Here is a 22,479-nt window from a genome sequence, read left to right as displayed (position 1 = left end):
ATAAACCTATTTCAAAGAAATGAAAAACAACATTGAGTCTTCTCTTCAAGCACTAGGCCTTGGAGCTTGGTTGGGTCAAAATATATTATTCTTATTGCTTTGTGTAATTTGCTGCTTTGTGTACTTACTGCTGTAAATAAAAATTGCCAATCTGATAAATGGCTTCTCTCATTAGAGAGAAGAACTTTCTTAGCTCATTTTCTGTTAATGTATGTTCTTCCTATCAGGGCAAAGAAGCATTCTTTCATGAAAATGGAAGCACACAGAACAACTGCTTATGGCTGAAATTTATCTGTATGCTCTACCAAAGATCTACAAGTAAATAATTTCATTAAAATTATTTTGTTCACAAGCAGAAAAACAAGCTAAATTTACCAAATGATTCATTCTAAATAACTCTGGCTGCCTATGAAGTATGGTGACAGCTGATAGCAACAGGCTCTGGAAGGCAGGTTCTACACTTTATAAGCTGGCATATTTTGCGCTTGAATTTGCTTCAAAGAGTGCAGCTGCACTGACTGGGAGGTTGGATCATCCTTTCCTTGAAATAAAAATAAGGGTTGTTTTGTAGAAATCATGTAAGACGTTATATAAACTTTTTTTTGGGTATCTGTATCATAGCAGGTTGGAGTTTTCAGCAGTGCATTCCAAGTGTGTATTAAATGAGGAAAGGGTGCAGGTTTCTTTCATGTAGCAAACCTGAAGGCCCTTGTGTTCATGTTTAAACCTTCACTGAAGTGTTTGGTGTCCCCTATGACAGCACCCAGGAATCTCCTTATTCCCTCTTTGCCCTGTGTTGTCTCTGTGTTAAGATAGTTTTTTTTACAAAGAATAGATACTTAGAGGAAAGTAACAAGATTCTGTGTTTTGTTATTTAAGGGAAGTAGTAGTTCAGCCTTTTGTTTGCAAAAGATCTTCTTGTAGGACTTCTTTCAGACTCTCTAAATCGACTTCTAAACACGAAGAGTGCAAAATGAGATCCTAAATAGCGTAACGTAAGCCTTGATACTTGTTTAACTTCTGGTTTGTTGTAAGTTGTATCTCTCTTTAGATGAGAAAAAGGAGAGGCAATTTTAATAGGCTTGTCATCTCTGTTGGTATATAAGCAAATACAAATATGATATGAATTGGGAAGTATAGTTCCTAGCCTAGCTTATCAGAAGGTAACGCAGCTGGTTTTTCTCCTCTGGAAGGTTCCTTCAGTGCATTTGCAGAACTCTGTACCTGGAGACTTCTTGGTTATGGAGTTTCACAGCACTTCTAACTTCTGCATGCCACACTGCACTGTGTTCTCTGGGAGAAGAATATCTCCAAACAAATTGTACGGGTGTACAGAGATTAAACGTTTAGCATTTCTGGTTTTGAGTCAGTATAGTCACTTCTGTATCTGAGAGATCTTCCAAGATCAAGGCTGTTGTTTGAATGATAGATGTCACGCATATCATGAACGACAGACTCACATATGTTAGACCTCCAAAATATCTGGGGTTTCGTGGCAACTCACAATAAGAAACATGCTGCTTCTCCAAGGCCTTGTCTAAATATGCACAAGTCATAGTAACACAGATTGAAAAAAAGATACCTCTCAAGGATAAATAGGAATGTAAAATATTATACATTAAAATGAGAAATGAAATGTCCATTTCGGTCTATGTAAGTACTCTTTTGCCTTTTGGGGTTGTTTTTATCTTTATACTAATAAAAATACAACTTTGTAGACTAGAGACAGCGTGTATTAGACAACATCTGAATTTTAACCTCAGAAGAACAAAGTTACTGTTAGTATGAGAGGTTGATATAGCTTAGAGAGAATCCAATTCTCAAACAAAATGACAATCAAGTAAAGTTAAATAAACATGATGCCAGAGATGGACATTTACTTTTAAATGTGTGTTTTGTAATGTGTACTTTACCCTCTTGCAGGAACATAAATAGGCAGTGAGAAGAGCGCAACTGATCACAGAGCACAGGATGGGTATCTATTTTCTGCTGTTAATTGTAGGGTTTTGCTGGGCACAGTACAACCCTAATACTCTCTCTGGGAAGACATCTATTGTACATCTCTTTGAATGGCGCTGGGTGGATATTGCTCTTGAGTGTGAACGCTATTTAGCTCCTAATGGCTTTGGAGGAGTTCAGGTATGTCTGTTCCTATCAGTAGGTAGTAAAATTGCTACATAGATGATAATTTGTTTTTCAGAGAAAATGTTCACCAAAGGACAGGTACTGAGAAAGAAAAATAGAAATTTGTAATGGAAGTAGTAAATGCTGACAAATATATTCTTCAGCCATCATCGTGTAAGCGTGAATTTATTTCATTGCTCCAAAGTGCGTGTTTTGCACTCTGTGCTATTACATCTAGATGAATTAGAATTGCATATTTCTGGCTAAATCTTTTTTTTACTGCTGTGAAGAGTAACCTACGTTTATCTGCTTGATATTATTTAAATTAAGGGAAGTTCTTAAGAGCTTGATAAACATAAAATGAAACTATGACTGAAAAAAAAGGCTCCCAAAGAGAATACCAAAGTGCTGAAGGTTTTAAATAAATAAATATAAAAGGCTGCTAATTGTGCTCACCCAAACTGGCAAGTTTCTCTCTGTAAAGCCTAGTGTCCAAGTAGGCTATTAAGAGACCCTTCTTTGCAAGAACCTGGTGTAAGCAGGCAGAAATGAACTGAACACAGGTTCTGGTAGAGGTGTGTCGATGTGAATCTGATCCGTCTGAACAACAGATGTGTTCCTGTGGAACCAGTAGTGTCAGATGGGTGGGATAGTATGGCTGGAGAGCAGTCACCTATTAAACTATTTCAGTTTGTTTGTCAGATTGCTCAGGAAAAAATGGTGAGAGAAGTCTGCCTGTCTCTTGTAGTCCAGGAGTTTGCAAGCTGGCCTGAGTGAGAACTTTCCCATAATTTTCAAATAATACATCTTTTCTTTGCAACCTTCTTTCCAGGCACACAGGCCTGATGATTGATTTTAAGCTGATTTCTCAGACTATGGTATACATGTGGATATCTTTTTAATCCATGCTGTGACAGGATCTCAAAAAGAAAGTTTTTTCAGATGCAGGCTTGCTGAGCTGGTCACAAAAGCATCACAGCTAAGTAGGCTGCAGCCTAGGAATCTTTGTGAGAAATGGTGGGATCAGGTGGTTATGCCCAGAGATGTGGAGGTAGCAGCAAAAGCTTGTTGCCTGAAGAGTATCCTGGAAAGAGTCTATAAAACGAAGAGGTATAGCTCATCTGGAAACTGTGACAAGTCTCATGTCAAGAATGCTTTTATCCAAAACATTACAAAAATGGGAAGTCAGATTGATTTTAAGGGCAGGATGTTACGTTACATCGGTTGTTCTGCAGTCAGTTCCTTCCTGATTCAGGGCTATCTCTACTGACCTAGTCCTTCAGATTTCAGACCCTTCTTTTGATCTTTGAGGCCTGCATTCACAAAGATAATTAGGACACTATGTCCATGGATGTCATTTCTATAGTATGTTTCTACCTGCTGAAGGTCCAGGCCTAACTCTTTTATTTCCAGCCCACTACAGTGTAAGCAGAGGATACTGAGGGTCTACATGGGTTAGGTATTGTGAGCATCTTCCATTAAAGGGACCCGATTTTCTATTTTTATGTTCTTTCTTTAACAATACTGGGCAAACAAATAAACCATTATCAGTATCCTGTTACCAAGAGACACCATCTTATTCACAGATTTCACCTCCAAATGAAAATGTCATCATTACTGACCCCTGGCAACCATGGTGGGAAAGATACCAGCCTGTCAGCTACAAGCTGTGCACACGATCTGGAAATGAAACTCAATTTAGAGACATGGTGACCAGGTGCAACGATGTTGGAGTAAGTGCTTTGAAAACCTTCTGATGTTAACAATGCAAGGATATAGACAACTGGTAATTTAGAAGGGAAGACATGGTAGCACTGAAGTGAAGATGGGTGTTTTTTCATAGAATCATAGAATAGTTTGGGTTGGAAGGGACCTTTAAGGGTCATCTAGACCAACCCCCCTGCAATAAGCAGGGACATCTTCAACTAGATCAGTTTGCTCAGAGCCCCGTCCAGCCTGACCTTGAATGTTTCCAGGGATGGGGCATTTACCACCTCTTCGGGCAACCTATTCCAGCGTTTCACCATCCTCAGTGTAAAAAATTTCTTCCTTATATCTAGTCTAAATCTATCCTCTCTTAGTTTTTACCCCTTGTCCTATCGCAACAGGCCGTGCTAAAAAGTTTGTCCCCATCTTTCTTATAGGCCCCCTTTAAGTACTGAAAGGCTGCAATAAGGTCTCCCTGGAGCCTTCTCTTCTCTAGGCTGAACAATCCCAACTCTCTCAGTCTTTCTTCATAGGAGGTGTTCCATCCCTCTGATCATTTTCATGGCCCTCCTCTGGACCCACTCCAACAGGTCCATGTCGTTCCTGTGCTGAGGTCTCCAGAGCTGGATGCAGTACTTCGGGTGGGATCTCACCAGAGCGGAGCAGAGGGGGAGAATCGCCTTCCTTGACCTGCTGGCCATGCTTCTTTTGATGCAGCCCAGGATACGGTTGGCTTTCTGGGCTGCAAATGCACATTGCCAGCTCATGTCCAGCTTTTCATCCACCAATACTGCCAAGTCCTTCTCCACAGGGCTGCTCTCAACCCCTTCATCCCCCAGCCTGTATTGATACCAGGGGTTGCCCTGACCCATGTGCAGGACCTTGCACTTGGCCTCGTTGAACTTCATGAGGTTCACACGGGCCCACTTCTCGAGCTTGTCCAGGTCCCTTTGGATGGCATCCCTTCCCTCAGGCATGTCAACCGCAGCACTCAGCTTGGTGTCATCTGCAAACTTGCTGAGGGTGCATTCGATCCCACTGGCTATGTCATTGATGCAGATATTAAACAGTACTGGTCCCAACACGGACCCCTGAGGGACACCACTTGTCACTGATCTCCATCTGGACATTGAACCGTTGACCGCTACCCTCTGGATATGACCATCCAACCAATTCCTCATCCACCGAACAGTCCACCCATCAAATCCATATCTCTCCCATTTAGAGAAGGATGTTATGGGAGACCATGTTAAAGGCCTTACAGAAGTCCAGATAGATGACAACTGTAGCTCTTGCCTTGTCCACTGATGTAGTCACTCCATCATAGAAGGCCACTAGGTTGGTCAGGCAGGACTTGCCCTTGGTGAAGCCATGCTGGCTGTCTTGAAGCACCTCCCTGTCCTTCATGTGCTTTAGCATAGCTTCTAGGAGGATCTGTTCCATGATCTTTCCACGCACAGAGGTGAGGCTGACAGGTCGGTAGTTCCCAGGGTCCTCCTTTCTACCCTTTTTAAAAATGGGTGCAATGTTATCTGCCTATCTGTTCAGATGCATGTTGTATCACCATTGGTATATGTTAATAAAAGAGAAATATTTTAAATAAAATGTTGGGGGAAGCAAGCAAGCAGAAATAGGGGGATAGGGCAGAAGGTAAGAGAGAGAGAGCACGTTAATTAGTGGTGCTGCGGGAAGTAGCTTTCTCAAATTGAAATGTGAATACTATTCTCTAGGTACATATTTATGTGGATGCAGTAATCAACCATATGTGCGGAGCTAATGCTGGTGCTGGCGACCATGCTACTTGTGGAAGCTATTTCAATGCAAAGACTGAAGATTTTCCAGCTGTGCCATATTCTGGCTGGGACTTTAATGATGGTAAATGTAAATCTAGAAGCGGAGACATTGAGAATTATCATGATATATCTCAGGTAAACCTAGAACTATAAATACAGTTTTCATGTACATCCGTTCCTGGGCTGTGGTTTCTTTGCTCCCCTTTACTGTGAGACTTTTTTTTAAAAACAAAACAAAAACTGTCATGGAAAACCATCCAAATTGATAATAGAGGTTAGCATTGCTAGCGTTGCTAGCAGGAACACTACTTCTTAAAGGGATAGCTCTACTTGAGCCAATGGCTCAATTTCAGATTTAGACAAATGTGCTTATGTACTTTAGAAAGACAGTTTTAAAGCTCATAAAATCTATTTAGGGATTATCTTGTGTGGGTTTTTTTGTGTTTAAAAAAACCCCTAAGAGTTATTTGCCTTTTATTATAATTTGGAAGTTTTCTTTGGTCTCAATTTCAGAAGAGAGAGATCAGGATTTCATAAAGAAAAATATTAATGCTAAAATCTTGAAAATCAACCTTCTGTTTAGAGATTTCTCTTCGTAGGAGTCTATCTGTTCCTCTGTATCAGATTACAAGGTCAGGACTTTAAAACTACCACAGAATGAAAAACTATTTTATAAAGATAAATACCTATCTTTCTTGAATAACGTCTGTCGTGGTTTAATCCCAGCTGGCAACTAAGCACTGCACAGCCACTCACTCACTCCCACCTGGTGGGATGGAGGAGAGAATCGGAAGAGTAAAAGTGAGGAAACTTGTGGGTTGAGATAAAGATGGTTGAATAGGTAAAGCAAAAGCTATGCGTGCAAGCAAAGCAAAACAAGGAATTCATTCACCACTTCCCATCGGCAGGCAGGTGCTCATTCATCTCCAGGAAAGCAGGGCTTCATCACGTGTAACGGTGACTTGGGAAGACAAACGCCATCACTCTGAACATCCCCCCACCTCCTTCTTCTTCCCCCAGCTTTATATGCTGAGCATGACGTCCTATGGTATGGAATATCCCTTTGGTCAGTTGGGGTCAGCTGTCCCAGCTGTGTCCCCTCCCAACTCCTTGTGCCCCCCCAGCCTCCTCACTGGTGGGGTGTGGTGAGAAGCAGAAAAGGCCTTGACTCTGTGTAAGCGCTGCTCAGCAACAGCGAAAACATCCCTGTATTATCAACACTGTTTCCAGCACAAATCCAAAACATAGCCCCATACTAGCTGCTATGAAGAATATTAACTCTATCCCAGCCAAAACAAGCACAATGTCTTATGCCTTTCAAGTGCATTTGATATTTCGTGAATCTAAGTTGAGGGGAGAGGGGTTTTGGAGAAACGGCAGAAGAAGGGGAGACTTTAAATGTCCCTGAATTCTTAAGCAGTTCTAAAGGAGCATCTTTCTAGCCAATTCTTTAGTATGGTTTGCAACATAGGCTGATGCACCTTGCTCTCTCCAGGCAGAAGTGCATAGCCATGGAAACCTATCGTAAGAGTTATTAAAAAAAGCATTTCAGTATACTCAGTGTACGTTTAAAGTATTGTTTTGATGAAAATCGATTCCCATCATTTTGTATTTACAGGAAACAAAGGCAAAAAGGGGGCAGAAAACAAGAGTTTAATGTTTCATAAGACTATAACTCAAGATTTATAAAAGATTTAGAAATATAATTTCTAGAAATCTTTCCTACATCAGAGAATAAATGAGTGCACTTGAAATAGTAATGAATCTGTTCGTTAATACACTGGAGTAAAAATAATTTATCATACTTTTGCCCTACACTTGCATTAAAAAGCTGATGACAGATTTAATGGTTTGAGTCTCTGTTATAATCCTTCAGCACCTACAGCTGTGTAAGCTGGGCGAATGCAGACTTCTTAATGCTCCCTCTGTGTAGATGACTGTCCTCTTGGACAAGGCAAAGATATGCATGGTGAACAATGGCTAGTGAAGGTTTTATTTGGCATTGTAATGTTGGTAACAAAATTCAAAATGTGTCTAGAACACTACATTTAGTTTATTAGGTGAAAAATGTTTCATTTCAGAATTTTTATATAGGTCCGAGACTGCCGCTTGGTTAGCCTCCTTGATCTGGCCCTGGAGAAGGACTATGTACGCTCAAAAGTTGCTGAGTACATGAACTACCTCATTGATATTGGTGTAGCAGGCTTCCGAATTGATGCTGCCAAGCATATGTGGCCTGAGGATGTGAAGGCAATTTTAGACAAGCTGAAGGATCTAAATACTAAATGGTTTTCTGCAGGAACAAAGCCTTTCATTTTCCAGGAGGTAATCTTTTTTTTTTTTTTAATTGTACTTTACAAACATATTTCTTGCAGGCACAGTGTAGACTCAGTCCCACACTGGAAGTGATGCTCTGTATGAGGTGAGCTGGGCCCAAGCAGCTTTCAGACTCAAGATCTATAGAAATCATCATCGATATTTAATAACCATAATTTACAAATATCTAATCTGCCCACAAATAGTAACTGACATGCAAAATTCCCCAGTTGTTTTAGACTTTCTGGAACTAGGTAACCTGGAAATTTCACTTGAGATGAAATTTACTGCATCAAAGTTAGTGTAAAAATTCTATTGGTTTAAAAAAGAGATTTCACTCCCTGAATTTTAAATTCTGGATAATAAATTGCAATAGAAGATATAGATTGTGATTATGCTCTGAAACTTTGTTTTCCAATGGCATAACCAGTGTTACTTGACATTCTGAATTTGTGTTTTACGTTTGAATAACAAATCCTAACAAGACCTAAGCAGGAGGTAATTGTTGATTTCAGTCAGCAGAAGCTAAAGTTGCTAGACACGTTTTATTAAATCAGTATGTTGCCTGCAAGGCCTAGGGCAAATAGTGAAATGGTCTTTACCTACATAGTGAAATGAGGTTGCCCATGTGCTGGAAGCAGAGGCATTGGTGACTTGACTAAATATAAAGTTGGTACGGCCCAAGCCTTAATTATGCAGTAGTGATTGATCAGGGTAAGGAGATTTAGGATGGAGACGGAAAACAAGTTCATAGCAAGGCTGAGATAAAAAGAAGAAAATAGCTTTAAATACAATTTTACAAGTAAGCCAAATAATATACTTAGCTCAAGTAGTGCCTCTTCCTTAAAACAATGTCCAGGGCAATGCCTTTTACTTGTTTGGTTTTTTAAGTAGAAAGGAATGCTCTATCTTTCCTGTACCAGGTAATTGACTTGGGCGGAGAGCCGATCAAAGGCAGTGACTACTTTGGAAATGGCCGAGTGACAGAATTCAAATACGGTGCAAAACTGGGGACAGTGATCCGCAAGTGGAATGGAGAAAAGATGGCCTACTTAAAGTAAGGATGAAGGTGCTGCAACTTATCATCTGGGATATGCTGGATACACCACTTGACAAGGTAGCTTCAAGTCTTTGTGCTTTTGGCTAGGAACTGGGGAGAGGGCTGGGGCTTTGTGCCTTCCGACAGAGCCCTGGTCTTTGTGGATAATCACGACAACCAGCGGGGTCACGGGGCTGGTGGAGCTTCCATTCTAACCTTCTGGGACCCCAGGTAAGGGATTGCTCTTGTCCGGGTGATGCTTCTTCCTTCTGCTTGTTTGTCTATCTGTTCTCTGGCACGGTTTCTCTTTCCACGTCTCATTACTTTTTTTGTCTAACGAACAGGCTTTATAAAATGGCAGTTGGTTTCATGCTTGCTCATCCGTACGGGTTCACACGTGTGATGTCGAGTTTTCGCTGGCCAAGATCTTTTGTAAATGGACGGGTAAGCTTGTAATGCTGAAGATACATTTGTGGTGAATAAGGATCAGAACAGGGCCAGAGAAGCAGTTCAGTGCATTGAAATTTGTTAAGTAAGTGATTTCTCTGTCCCATGTTGGATCTAGCAGGTGGGAATTTGACGCTGCATCTAGCTTGTCTCTACAGATAGGCTCTTTGCATTTTCAGGAAGGAGTTTTAAACTTCTCTTTTTAATTACAGGACGTCAATGACTGGATTGGACCACCAAGTAACTCGGATGGCTCAACAAAGCCTGTTACAATCAATGCAGACACTACCTGTGGCAACGACTGGGTTTGTGAACATCGCTGGCGTCAGATAAAGTAGGACACTGTGGAGAAAAAAAAAGTAAAAGCAGATGCTTTTGCTTCATGTTCCTCGGGGCTTTAGAGCTCTTGCAGCCACAGTGACAGCCGTTCCGTGCATTTTCAGGAACATGGTTATCTTCCGTAATGTGGTGGATGGTCAGCCTTTCTCCAACTGGTGGGACAACGGCAACAATCAAGTAGCTTTTGGCCGTGGTAATAAAGGCTTCATCGTTTTCAATAATGATGACTGGTAAGTCAGTGGGAGAGACCATGTCCCCAGAGAGAAGCGTAGCATCCCTCATCAGCAATACTGATGGGAAGGGAAATGTCCTCTTCTCCTGATGAGAGCGATCGCTACAGCCTGAGCTAGTCATTCAATTGCATGCCAGGTCTAGAGAGCCAGAACAGGAGCGTAGGGAGCAAAGCAGGTGTAGGATCAGAGAGCTCACACTTTACATCATTGCCCTTCAAAGTAAGGGAGTGGCTTCAGGTTCAAAAATCCTAGACCCAGTTTGAAATATCTGTTTTGAAAACGATGGATAAATAGTGTTCACTTATTTTCACATAGGAATATGAACATCAATTTGCAAACTGGACTGCCTGCTGGTACCTACTGTGATGTTATTTCTGGACAAAAGGAGGGCAACAAATGTACTGGAAAACAGATGTATGTTTCTGGTGATGGAATGGCGAATTTCCAGATTAGTAACAATGCTGAAGATCCATTCGTTGCAATTCATGTTAATGCCAGATTATAACTGAGGAGAAATGTCCTTCTCCATTTGGTCTGTGCATTACTGTTTCCCCCATATGTGATTCCCTGGTGTTCGAGCATGAGTGATTCTCTGTAACTAGTGAATAATAAATGGCAATCAAAGTGAAGAGTAATGCTTTTCCCCTTAATGAATTGGATTGGAACTTCATCACGTCATAACCAGTGGCAATGCAGTGGTGGGTTTTAAGGCAATGCAGCACTCCATTTCCCACGTCACAGTAACATGGGAGGAAATAAAATAAATAAAAAGAACCCAAACCAACACCTGGGTAAGTTAAAATGCAGTATTTCCAAGGCTGATACATACACACACATCTGTATCCCAGAGCAGCCACATTGTGGGCGGTCAGCTACGAGCAGTGCCTACGTACACAGACAATTTATCCGTTTCTTGCGACAAACCAAACCCGGGGTCCGGGTCAGCAGAGGAGGCTGGGCCGTGCCAATCAGTTATTCCAGCCTATGACATCAGTCAAGCCCGCGGGTTGCCCGGTTCACAGTCAGCTTGTGCCTGTACAAATCAAAAACCCGATCTTCTATCGTTAGCCCCAATAGCTTGCTGCAAACTGGCGTTCGCTGTGGCTATTCCAAAGGTGTCTGAGAAGCACGCTGTATATCCAAGCATCGCTTAGACCTCGTGACAGTGGCTGAAGCACAGCATATTCTTGTCTCTGTGGTGCCTTAGGCTCACTTATTCTGTTAGGTCTCAGAGAATTACGCAGACGGAGCACGGCCTTGGCGGCTTTCCCAATTTCATTGTCAGCCGTGAGAAAATGCCAAGGTAAATGCGAGAGTGCAGCCCTTGCTTTAAGTCGGAACGTCTGCTTGGCCAAGAGTACTCGTTGCGACCCAGTCTGGAGGGGCAAATGGAAGAGGAGCGCCCAGATTTATTGTTTTTGAGGTCAAGGTGTACTGTTAAGGGCCGTTTCCCTTTTGTGGCGGTAGAGAGAGTGCATGGGTGTTGGGGGTGGATATTGGCTCTCGATGTGCCCAAGGGCTCGGGAGTGTCTGGCAAGGCAGTCATGGTGTGGGAGGAAGGGGCCAGGTAGTGTCCCTGGCCCGGCGGCTGGACCTACCGCCTGTCTCCCTTGCTCGCTGTGGCCAGCACCGCCTTGCTAAGGGCAGGGGGCCTGCTGGCAACACGCAGCCCCTGGATCCGCTCGCTGGAGCGGTGTCAAAGATTGGGAGACCCATGTGGCAGGATGTTAATAGCCATTGTAAACCTGTCATTTGCCCCCAGGGTCAGGTCAGGGAGCCCTCCTGCCCCTTTGAAACAGACTGCCTCCACTTGTTTGCGCAAACTGGGGTGGTAAAGGGATGAGTTCACATCCATGTTGTGCTAGAACATCAGTGACGTCAATTTACAGGAAACCTGGTTTAAAAGCATGACGTCTTATGTAGTACATGATAGTGGCAGTATCCTGGCAGCTGAAAATTTACAATCAAGATGATGAATACGTCTCTGCTGTGGAAACTGGCATGATTTTTTAGGTCCTATAGCTATGACAGCTTAATCTGTTCTTGTACTGGCTCTTTCTCTGCTTCTCTGAAACCATTGTTTGCTACCCTTCCTGGGATTTCCAGTGGACTTGCTATGGCAGATACCACTGAAATTTGAGAAGTGTTTCTTTCCTGGGAGGAAGACATTCTCAACTTTGTAGCATGTTATGATACTCACCTGTCTGGCGAGTAGCAATAAATATAGATGTTCTTTTTTTTCAAGATGATAATTCAAGTCTAATATCTCTACCTGAGCATCTTTAAGACTGTCTTCTCCCTTAGTCTTTTATGTTGTTTTTAATAACCTGTCTGGGAATGGTTGAATGCTGTGTTTAATACACAGGCATACATAACCACCTTTTCATACCCTTCAAGCCATTGTTATGACGGAGCACCACAATATTGATTATTCATTTGGTCAAGCTAAATAGCAGCGAGGCAGACAACTGCGTTGAGATTGCTCTGACTATCAGAGTCCAATACTCTCTGACCAGCTGCTTTTAGATATTCCATGTGTGGAGGGTGTAATGTTTAATATCAAATTCACTTATTTGAAGATAATTGATGCTAGATACTTCTTCTGACTTAGCAGAGTGATACAAAATATACTGAAATCACAATACAAATGTAAGTTACACTTAGCAAAATATAACAATTGCAATATACAGTTCAATCACAATATCAACGTGATCTCCATTACTGGTGTCTATGATACACTCACCATCAGGATGCTGGGCGTCCGCAGTCGCTGGAAAGGAATATGTGGGTTGAAACCAGCTAAAGCCCATTGCTACCTTTGAAAATCTTTTGTTAATTGTTTAGTTTTTATAATCTCTGTTGTGCTGAGCCATGTGTACACTCCTCCCCATGCTGGTCTGGCTAAACCAGGGAGACATTCACACTCTTTTAATTAACCCAGAGATAAACAGTTACACTACCAGCTGATGCACTCAACTGACATACGTAGCTGTTTATCTAAAATAAAGGCCACGTTTGTGTTGAGATAAAGTCAGCATTCTTTGCAACACCTGTGGATGGTCACGGCCTGCATTATTCCCTGAGCTTCATGGGCAAGTCACTCTTGCCTGTCTCCTCTGAGCCTTCTTCCTTTGAAGGGTTTTATTGGTCAGTCACGTGCTGGTAGGTCTTGTGTACGCATTGACACTGCAGCAGTGTATTGGGAAAATGCTGCCATTGCAGCATGGGTATCGATTGTGTATTTGATTGACAGAGCTGTGCTATAACCACATAGGGACATAAGGGCAGGCTGGCTTTTTTAGGTTTACAGTGTAAAAGCTTGCAAATAAAAGGGTCTCATTTCAATGTCTAGAACCCACATCCTCCAGTTCTTCACAACCAGGTTTCCAATGATACTGGGGGATCAAATGGATTAAAACACAGGATTTCAAAACAAAGCCAAAGCCCTCCAATGTCTCGTCTGCCCAAAGCTTCAGCTCCCCTAAAACTCCCCTGAAAATCAGAGCCAGTTTGTTAGGCACCTGACATTTTTGCCATACCGAAAGAGATGCTATGTTTGAAACTGCACATTAATACTTCCTATGTGGACTTATACTTCAGAAAGACTCATAAATCATCAGTGCTGGATGGCCACCTTCTCTCCTGCCCTCATGGATTTCCTCAGCATGCTAAAATACTGCAGCCTGTTCAGCTTGAGCTGCTGAATAGCTTACCACGTGAGGGCTCCCAGTCCCCTTGCCAGTGGGTTGGCCATCCATTGCATCGGGCTATCATGGATGGGTCCTTACTCTCCTTGGCTGATAGCAGTGTATTTCAGTGGAAAACGCATGTCATTGGAAACTGAATGTTATGCAGTGACATGCCATCACATCAATGGAACCCCACAGGGAATAGTGATGTAAAAATTAACCTCAGGCACATTTGGTTGCTCTTGTTAGTATTGAGGAATGGGAGGGGTCTGTTCTCGCTGAAATGGTAATCACAAGGTGCAACCGTCTCACTGGTTCCTTGCTGTTAGTGAATAGGCAAGGTCATTTGCAGTAATTTACTCTTTCATTGTTGTAGTGGAAAAAGAGACCTTTAATAAGGTCTGTGATATGAAAATGAACAGGTGGGCAAATGGGACCTGCTACTGTGTTTTGTCCTTGAAGACAAATTCTGGGAAAGAGAAGGATGCATGTGACATATTCAGTGGCATGGCTAGTTTCAGAAAGAACATACTAGAGGCAGTTCAGGTACAAAGTGCACTGGGGTTTCTTTTCTCTTGGAGTAGATGTGCCATTTTGTGGACTTCTTGTTTTTCTCACAGCTGCTCATCAAATGTCGGGGATTTTCTGGTCTTCATATTCTCTCAGAGTATTGTTTTATCATTGGCATGACTCGAGCTTATTCATGCAGCATTGTTGCTGAGACCTTTATCTTATAAGTCAGTTCCAAATGAAGACCTGAAGTTGTGTCATGAGCAAAAGTCTGAAGGTTTTTTTTGAAGGAGGAAACTGTAGGAAAAGCCAGAAGGGACTTGGGCAACAGCTCTGGCTTTCAAATTCAGTTTTATGTCAGGCAGCTAAAACTCATCTGCAGTGTCACTTTACATCTGATTTTGGGTTTCCTTCCTTGACTCAGATGAATCACTGGTCATTTAAAGTGAGATGAATCTGTATGCAGAGTCTCTGTTGGAGAGGAAAACACTTGCAGCTCTGATCACTTTCAATCAGGTAGAGCAACAGTTCCTCTGCACGACCATGTGAAGAAAACTGATAACAGTTCCTAGCAGGCACTGGGCAATGATGCTAGAAAAACTTCAGGCATGAAAAGGGGACAGTTACTAGTCACCAGTGTGATTCAGCTGGTGAAGACCCACAACATGTTGTGTGATACATCTGTTATTGACTGAGAGTGGCTGATCGGGTACCCTGGTTTGAGCTCAGACTAATCCTGAGAGCTAGACACCTCTGAATGCTGGCAAACTCATTCATTTTCCTAGAGCTGTTAGATTTCCAGTTGTCTTTTAATCACCTCCCTTTACTTTTACCTTCCAGAACCCTCTTTGAGGACCTATGTGTTATGTTTTGGAATACTTTTGATAAAGTATCCTTGTTTACATGATTGGAAAGAGTACAATTCTGAATTTGGGTGCACTGCTTACGGACAGCTTGGTTTATGATAATGTATAATCATTGTGAAAAGGTATTTTATCTTCAGCTGTTGGGCAGTCCAGGAAAAAAACAAAACAGAAAAATTATATTGAGCTAGCTAGCCAGCCAAATAATAACTGATAGCATTGATCTATGTGAATTTTGACAGCTGCAATAGGAACTTTGGCATCTTGCAGGAGTATAAATTGCCAGTGGAGAGACCACAGCCTTATACTGAAGGCATCATGCAAGTCCTCCTCCTACTCGCAGCTGTAGCGTTTTGCTGGGGCAGTACAACCCCAACACTCAGGCTGGGAGGACATCTGTTGTACATCTCTTTGAATGGCGCTGGGCCGATATTGCTCTTGAGTGTGAACGCTATTTAGCTCCTAATGGATTTGGAGGAGTTCAGGTAAGTTGTTTCCTGTGAGTAGGTAGGAAAATGGCATTGTAGCATTCAATTAATGAATCAAAATGTCTGAATCGGAGACAGCCAGCTCCAAGTAACTTTGGTGTTGGAAAGGGGGGGATGGAAGTAGTAAATGCTGTTAGAAGCAACCCTAGAGCCTGCAGGGCCAATGAATGATATTATATCTCTAGCAGATCAGTTACAAAGGGGCACGCTTTCCTCTGAAACACTTCCCCTGCAAAGCTAAGTTTTCCTCTTTACCTTGTTCTGAGGGAAGTGCATAAGCACTGAGTTTTGGCTTTCCTAAGGATGACACTATTCCAGGTAGAAATAATTCCTGTGGCTTCAGCCCTCCCGTGTGCATGTCCTTGAAAGCAGGCCCATGCTGGACCTGGGCAGCCCACAGGAACAAAAGAAAACTTCTTTCTTGCCAGTCTACAAGACGGACATCTCACAGACCTGAGCTTATGCTCAGGGGAGAGACTGAGTTGGGCGCTAGCCTGCCTCTGAGGGCAAAGGTGCTGAGCACAGATTTTGCCCTTAAAACGTTGAAATAAAACCAATTGCTTTCTTATCAAAATACATAATTATTTCATCTGCAGGTTTCACCTCCAAATGAAAATATTGTCATTACTAACCCGAACAGACCCTGGTGGGAAAGGTACCAGCCCATCAGCTACAAGCTCTGCACTCGATCAGGAAACGAAAATGAATTCAGAGACATGGTGACCAGATGCAACAACGTTGGAGTAAGTGCCTTGAAAATCTGTATCTGATATGGCAAGAAGTGCTGTATCAGCTGAGGGAAGTTACTGCTGCTGTGCTCAAAGGAGGCATAAACTGAGAATAAACTGAAGGGGAAAAAAGATCGAATTAATAGTGATGTGGTAAAGCTCTGCCTATCACTTCACCATCATTACAAAACATACTGAAATGCGCTTATTGCTTTTCCAGGTTCATATTTATGTGGATGCTGTTGTCAACCACATGTGTGGGGCTGCAGGTGGCTCAGGCACACATTCTACCTGTGGAAGCTATTTTAATGCTGGGAACAGAGATTTTCCAGCTGTGCCATACTCTGGCTGGGATTTCAATGATGGAAAATGCCGAACTGGAAGTGGAGAAATTGAAAATTATGGTGATGTGTATCAGGTAACTTTCTCTGGCAAAAGTTTGAAATCTTTTTCCTTTTTTATTTTTTTAACCTGTTGTGTAAACATTACAGTAAGGCCAAACAAAGGGAGTAGTTTCTCACAAAACCTGTGCTTAGTCACCTGACAAGTGAATGAAGTAGTGAACGTAGGTACAGGAGAGGCACTTGTGGTGCAAAATATTCTAAGTACTGAGAAATCAAGAACCCTCCCCACATTTTTCACGTGGGCATGTGCAGGAGTTTGCTCCTGAACTGAGCCCGGTGTACTCTGCTCAGCTGGTGATCTCTTTCTTGTAGCTTGTAAACTCAGCTCATCTTGATAAGGAGCCCCCTTGGAAAACTGACAGCAGTGCAAAGCGGTACCTTGGTTGAGTAACTTGCTCTTTTTTGTAGATGGAGTGTGTGGCAGTTCTTTCTCAAGGTTACTGCTCTTCCTTTGGCCACTTTGCAACAATATATCATGCCATTTCTCATCCTCAATTCTGATAACATCTGCACAGGGAGGTGATATCCTTCACCAACTCTCCTAACCTGAGTATTGAGCTGTATAGTAAATTTACCTATATCTTGGTGCAGACTGTTGTGGTTTAACCCCAGCTGGGAACTAAGCACCACACAGCCACTCGCTCACTCCCCCATGGCAGGATGGGGAGAGAATCGGAAGAGTAAAAGTGAGAAAACTCGTGGGTTGAAATAAAGACAGTTTAATAGGGAAAGCAAAAGCCACGCATGCAAGCAAAGCAAAACAAGGAATTCATTCACCACTTCCCATCGGCAGGCAGGTGTTCAGCCATCCCCAGGAAAGCAGGGCTCCATCACGCGTAACAGTGACTTGGGAAGACAAACGCCATCACTCTGAATGTCTCCCCACCTCCTTCTTCTTCTCCCAGCTTTATATGCTGAGCATGACGTCCTATGGTATGGAATGTCCCTTTGGTTGGTTGGGGTCAGCTGTCCCGGCTGTGTCCCCTCCCAGCTTCTTGTGCCCCCCCAGCCTCCTCACTGGTGGGGTGGGGTGAGAAGCAGAAAAGGCCTTGACTCTGTGTAAGCGCTGCTCAGCAATAGCGAAAACATCCCTGTATTATCAACACTGTTTCCAGCACAAATCCAAAACATAGCCCCATACTAGCTCCTATGAAGAAAATTAACTCTATCCCAGCCAAAACCAGCACATTCTCCACCCCTTATTCCATACCATTTACGTCATGCTCAGGTCCCACAGTATCCAATACATCCTCATTAACCACCACGCCGCTTCCCATCCTTTGATATAATACACAGATATCATTCCCTTAGTCTATGGACCACCCTTGTAAAATGTCTTTAAAATGTCCACAAATGTCCACTGAATTCACTTAGTTCATGACTTTGAGCTCCATCTGTTACAGTGGTCACTCAGGACAGGAGAGGTGGTATGTTGCATGGTTACTGGGCACCAAAGCAAGCTTGGGTCGGGTCACTGCTGCGCTTGCACTGCTTCTTGTAAGGCGTGTCTTCAATTTGTTCAGGTGGTTCCTGCTATAGTAATTCCTATAATATGCAACTCAACTCATGGGTTACAATAATTTAAAGGTATTTCCATGACAATCTCCACCCCTGGTCCCTTTGGGCCAGGTTATAGGGTTTAACATTGCAATGAACTCCTCCCCTTGCCCCTGCTCAGGCTTGGACTTATCCACAGACTGCCGTCCCTTAGGGTTGTACCTGCTCCAAGTGGAGCCTTATCTATGAGCCACAGTCTTTTCAGGGGTATACCTGCTGCGGCATAGACATCCACAGCCACAGCCGCTTTGAGGTGCACCTGTTCCAGCATGGCCTTATGCACAGGCCACAATGCCTTCAGAGATATACCTGCTCCAGCGTGGCCTTACCCACACCCACAGTCCCTTCAGGAGTGACTCTGCTCCAACATGGCCTTACCCATGGCTGCAGTCCCTCCAGGGGTGTACCTGCTCTGTCGTGGGCTTATCCATGGCCACACGCTTCGAGGTGCTCCAGCATGACCTCATGCACAGCCACTGATGCTTCAGGGTGTACCTGCTGCAGCATGGACTTATCCACAGCCCCAGATGCTTCGAGGTGTAACTTCTCCAGCATGGACATATCCTTGGGCCACAATCCCTTCGGAGGTATACCTGCTGCGGCATGGACATAACCACGGCCACAGATGCTTCGAGATGTACCTGGTCTGGTGTGGATTTATTCACGGCCACAGACGCTTCGGGGTGTCCTGCTCCTGTGTGGGCTTATCCGCAGGTCACAGTCCCTTCGACTTGAGTTCACACTGGAGTTCCAGCCTGTCCAGTACAGCAGCACAGAAACAGCAGCGATGCCCTGGCCATCTGCCAGCCCAGGCACATGGCCATTGCTGTTATCAAAATGTTCCCAGGCACAGCAGAGTAAGATGATAAGCACTACAGCAGTACAGCAAGCAGCGAAGGCAAAAAGCAGCTGCCAGCAAGCACTAGACTCTCATATACAGTAAGGCAAGCAAGCCCCATGGCAAGCACAGGAGCCTGCCAATTAATAGCTAAACAGCAACAACAGCTATAAATTCGATCTAGCACATTCCAAACAAATCTGTCATTATCTTGGACCCTTTGACCCCATGCTGGGCACAAAAAAGGACTGTCATGGTTTAACGCCAGCTGGGAACTAAGCACCACACAGCCGCTCGCTCACTCCCCCCATGGCAGGATAGGGGAGAGAATCGGAAGAGTAAAAGTGAGGAAACTCATGGGCTGAGATAAAGACAGTTTAATAGGTAAAGCAAAAGCCACACACGCAAGCAAAGCAAAACAAGGAATTCATTCACCACTTCCCATCGGCAGGCAGGTGCTCAGCCATCTCCAGGAAAGCAGGGCTCCATCACGCGTAACAGTGACTTGGGAAGACAAACGCCATCACTCTGAATGTCTCCCCACCTCCTTCTTCTTCTCCCAGCTTTATATGCTGAGCATGACGTCCTATGGTATGGAATGTCCCTTTGGTTGGTTGGGGTCAGCTGTCCCGGCTGTGTCCCCTCCCAGCTTCTTGTGCCCCCCAGCCTCCTCACTGGTGGGGTGGGGTGAGAAGCAGAAAAGGCCTTGACTCTGTGTAAGCGCTGCTCAGCAACAGCGAAAACATCCCTGTATTATCAACACTGTTTCCAGCACAAATCCAAAACATAGCCCCATACTAGCTCCTATGAAGAAAATTAACTCTATCCCAGCCAAAACCAGCACACAGACCTTGGCATAATTCTATTCTATGCAAATTAGATATCCAAACAGAATTGAATTTATGGCTCAAAACTTGCAAACAGTTCATTGAAAGGTTTTACAAGCTGACAGCAGCTGACAGCTGCTTTTTGGCAGCTCAAAAGTTTGGGGTTTTGGTTTTTTTTTTTTCATTACACAGGTCCGTGACTGCCGCTTGGTTAGCCTTCTTGATCTGGCCCTGGAGAAGGACTATGTACGCTCAAAAGTTGCCGAATACATGAACTATCTCATTGATATTGGCGTAGCAGGCTTCCGAATTGATGCTGCCAAGCATATGTGGCCTGGGGACATAAGAGCATTTCTGGACAAGCTGAAAAATCTAAATACTAAATGGTTTTCTGCAGGAACAAAGCCTTTCATTTACCAGGAGGTAATCTCCATGTTTTTCCCTTTAGTTTTGTCTTTGTCTTTGGTATCTCTTTTACCTTCCTCCTTCAGAGGAATGGCAGTAATACATCTTCATCCAACTTTTTACCCCAGAAAGAGCTAGCCATTTCTTTGGAGCAGCCCTGCAGCCATAAGTTGTTTTGCTTTTTAAAAGTGCCTCCACAACAGATTATCATTCAACTTTACCTTTTCTTTCTTCAATCATGTTTTGACATGTGTCCATCATGTATTATATCGACTCTGGGTTGATCTACACAGCAGAAACAAACACACTTGAATATTTTTTCTCTCAGTGTAGAGCAAGAACTAATATTGAGGACTGTACACTGCATTTTTTGTCTCTGTGAGATGAAAATAGATGCACAGTTTCTCCTTGGTGTACCAGGTAATTGACTTGGGCGGAGAGCCGATCAAAGGCAGTGACTACTTTGGAAATGGCCGAGTGACAGAATTCAAATACGGTGCAAAACTGGGGACAGTGATCCGCAAGTGGAATGGAGAAAAGATGGCCTACTTAAAGTAAGGATGAAGGTGCTGCAACTTACCTGGGACATGCTGGATACACCACTTGACAAGGTAGCTTCAAGTCTTTGTGCTTCTGGCTAGGAACTGGGGAGAAGGCTGGGGCTTTGTGCCTTCCGACAGAGCCCTGGTCTTTGTGGATAATCACGACAACCAGCGGGGTCACGGGGCTGGTGGAGCTTCCATTCTAACCTTCTGGGACCCCAGGTAAGGGATTGCTCTTGTCTGGGTGATGCTTCTTCCTTCTGCTTGTTTGTCTATCTGTTCTCTGGCACGGTTTCTCTTTCCACGTCTCATTACTTTTTTTGTCTAACGAACAGGCTTTATAAAATGGCAGTTGGTTTCATGCTTGCTCATCCGTACGGGTTCACACGTGTGATGTCGAGTTTTCGCTGGCCAAGATCTTTTGTAAATGGACGGGTAAGCTTGTAATGCTGAAGATACATTTGTGGTGAATAAGGATCAGAACAGGGCCAGAGAAGCAGTTCAGTGCACTGAAATTTGTTAAGTGATTTCTCTGTCCCATGTTGGATCTAGCAGGTGGGAATTTGATGCTGCATCTAGCTTGTCTCTACAGATAGGCTCTTTGCATTTTCAGGAAGGAGTTTTAAACTTCTCTTTTTAATTACAGGACGTCAATGACTGGATTGGACCACCAAGTAACTCGGATGGCTCAACAAAGCCTGTTACAATCAATGCAGACACTACCTGTGGCAACGACTGGGTTTGTGAACATCGCTGGCGTCAGATAAAGTAGGACACTGTGGAGAAAAAAAAAGTAAAAGCAGATGCTTTTGCTTCATGTTCCTCGGGGCTTTAGAGCTCTTGCAGCCACAGTGACAGCCGTTCCGTGCATTTTCAGGAACATGGTTATCTTCCGTAATGTGGTGGATGGTCAGCCTTTCTCCAACTGGTGGGACAACGGCAACAATCAAGTAGCTTTTGGCCGTGGTAATAAAGGCTTCATCGTTTTCAATAATGATGACTGGTAAGTCAGTGGGAGAGACCGTGTCCCCAGAGAGAAGCGTAGCATCCCTCATCAGCAATACTGATGGGAAGGGAAATGTCCTCTTCTCCTGATGAGAGCGATCGCTACAGCCTGAGCTAGTCATTCAATTGCATGCCAGGTCTAGAGAGCCAGAACAGGAGCGTAGGGAGCAAAGCAGGTGTAGGATCAGAGAGCTCACACTTTACATCATTGCCCTTCAAAGTAAGGGAGTGGCTTCAGGTTCAAAAATCCTAGACCCAGTTTGAAATATCTGTTTTGAAAACGATGGATAAATAGTGTTCACTTATTTTCACATAGGAATATGAACATCAATTTGCAAACTGGACTGCCTGCTGGTACCTACTGTGATGTTATTTCTGGACAAAAGGAGGGCAACAAATGTACTGGAAAACAGATGTATGTTTCTGGTGATGGAATGGCGAATTTCCAGATTAGTAACAATGCTGAAGATCCATTCGTTGCAATTCATGTTAATGCCAGATTATAACTGAGGAGAAATGTCCTTCTCCATTTGGTCTGTGCATTACTGTTTCCCCCATATGTGATTCCCTGGTGTTCGAGCATGAGTGATTCTCTGTAACTAGTGAATAATAAATGGCAATCAAA

General features: G+C 43.4%; 2 protein-coding genes across 7 annotated transcripts in view; both read left to right on the top strand.

Annotated features, from left to right (window-relative positions):
- LOC127019207 (pancreatic alpha-amylase-like) overlaps positions 1-15,409 on the top strand; it is a 19,306-nt gene extending 3,897 nt beyond the window's left edge. For 2 of the 6 annotated variants that reach the window (XM_050901158.1, XM_050901160.1), the window contains exons 2-12: positions 228-318; positions 1,924-2,139; positions 3,711-3,857; positions 5,562-5,759; positions 7,719-7,949; positions 8,864-8,997; positions 9,088-9,210; positions 9,324-9,423; positions 9,639-9,760; positions 9,870-9,995; positions 10,314-10,622. In XM_050901158.1, the coding sequence (XP_050757115.1) occupies positions 1,972-2,139; positions 3,711-3,857; positions 5,562-5,759; positions 7,719-7,949; positions 8,864-8,997; positions 9,088-9,210; positions 9,324-9,423; positions 9,639-9,760; positions 9,870-9,995; positions 10,314-10,503 (1,539 nt within the window). In that variant the 5' untranslated portion in view covers positions 228-318; positions 1,924-1,971 and the 3' untranslated portion in view covers positions 10,504-10,622. Of the gene's footprint in view, positions 1-227; positions 319-1,923; positions 2,140-2,200; positions 2,299-3,710; positions 3,858-5,561; positions 5,760-7,718; positions 7,950-8,863; positions 8,998-9,087; positions 9,211-9,323; positions 9,424-9,638; positions 9,761-9,869; positions 9,996-10,313; positions 10,623-15,330 lie in introns of those variants that run through there. The other 4 variants (XM_050901159.1, XM_050901161.1, XM_050901163.1 and 1 more) reach the window with 3 other exon arrangements.
- LOC127019208 (pancreatic alpha-amylase-like) lies at positions 15,379-22,479 on the top strand. Its single transcript, XM_050901164.1, is given in 11 exon segments — positions 15,379-15,418; positions 15,421-15,545; positions 16,145-16,291; positions 16,497-16,694; positions 20,095-20,325; positions 20,728-20,861; positions 20,949-21,071; positions 21,185-21,284; positions 21,496-21,617; positions 21,727-21,852; positions 22,171-22,479. Coding segments are annotated over 11 exon segments (1,536 nt in total). The 3' UTR covers positions 22,361-22,479.

This window comes from Gymnogyps californianus, chromosome 8 (assembly GCF_018139145.2).
Source record: "Gymnogyps californianus isolate 813 chromosome 8, ASM1813914v2, whole genome shotgun sequence".
In the NCBI taxonomy this organism is placed as follows: Eukaryota; Metazoa; Chordata; class Aves; order Accipitriformes; family Cathartidae; genus Gymnogyps; species Gymnogyps californianus.
The sequence above is the reverse complement of the archived record's forward strand: the minus strand, read 5'-3'. Positions and strand labels throughout refer to the sequence as shown.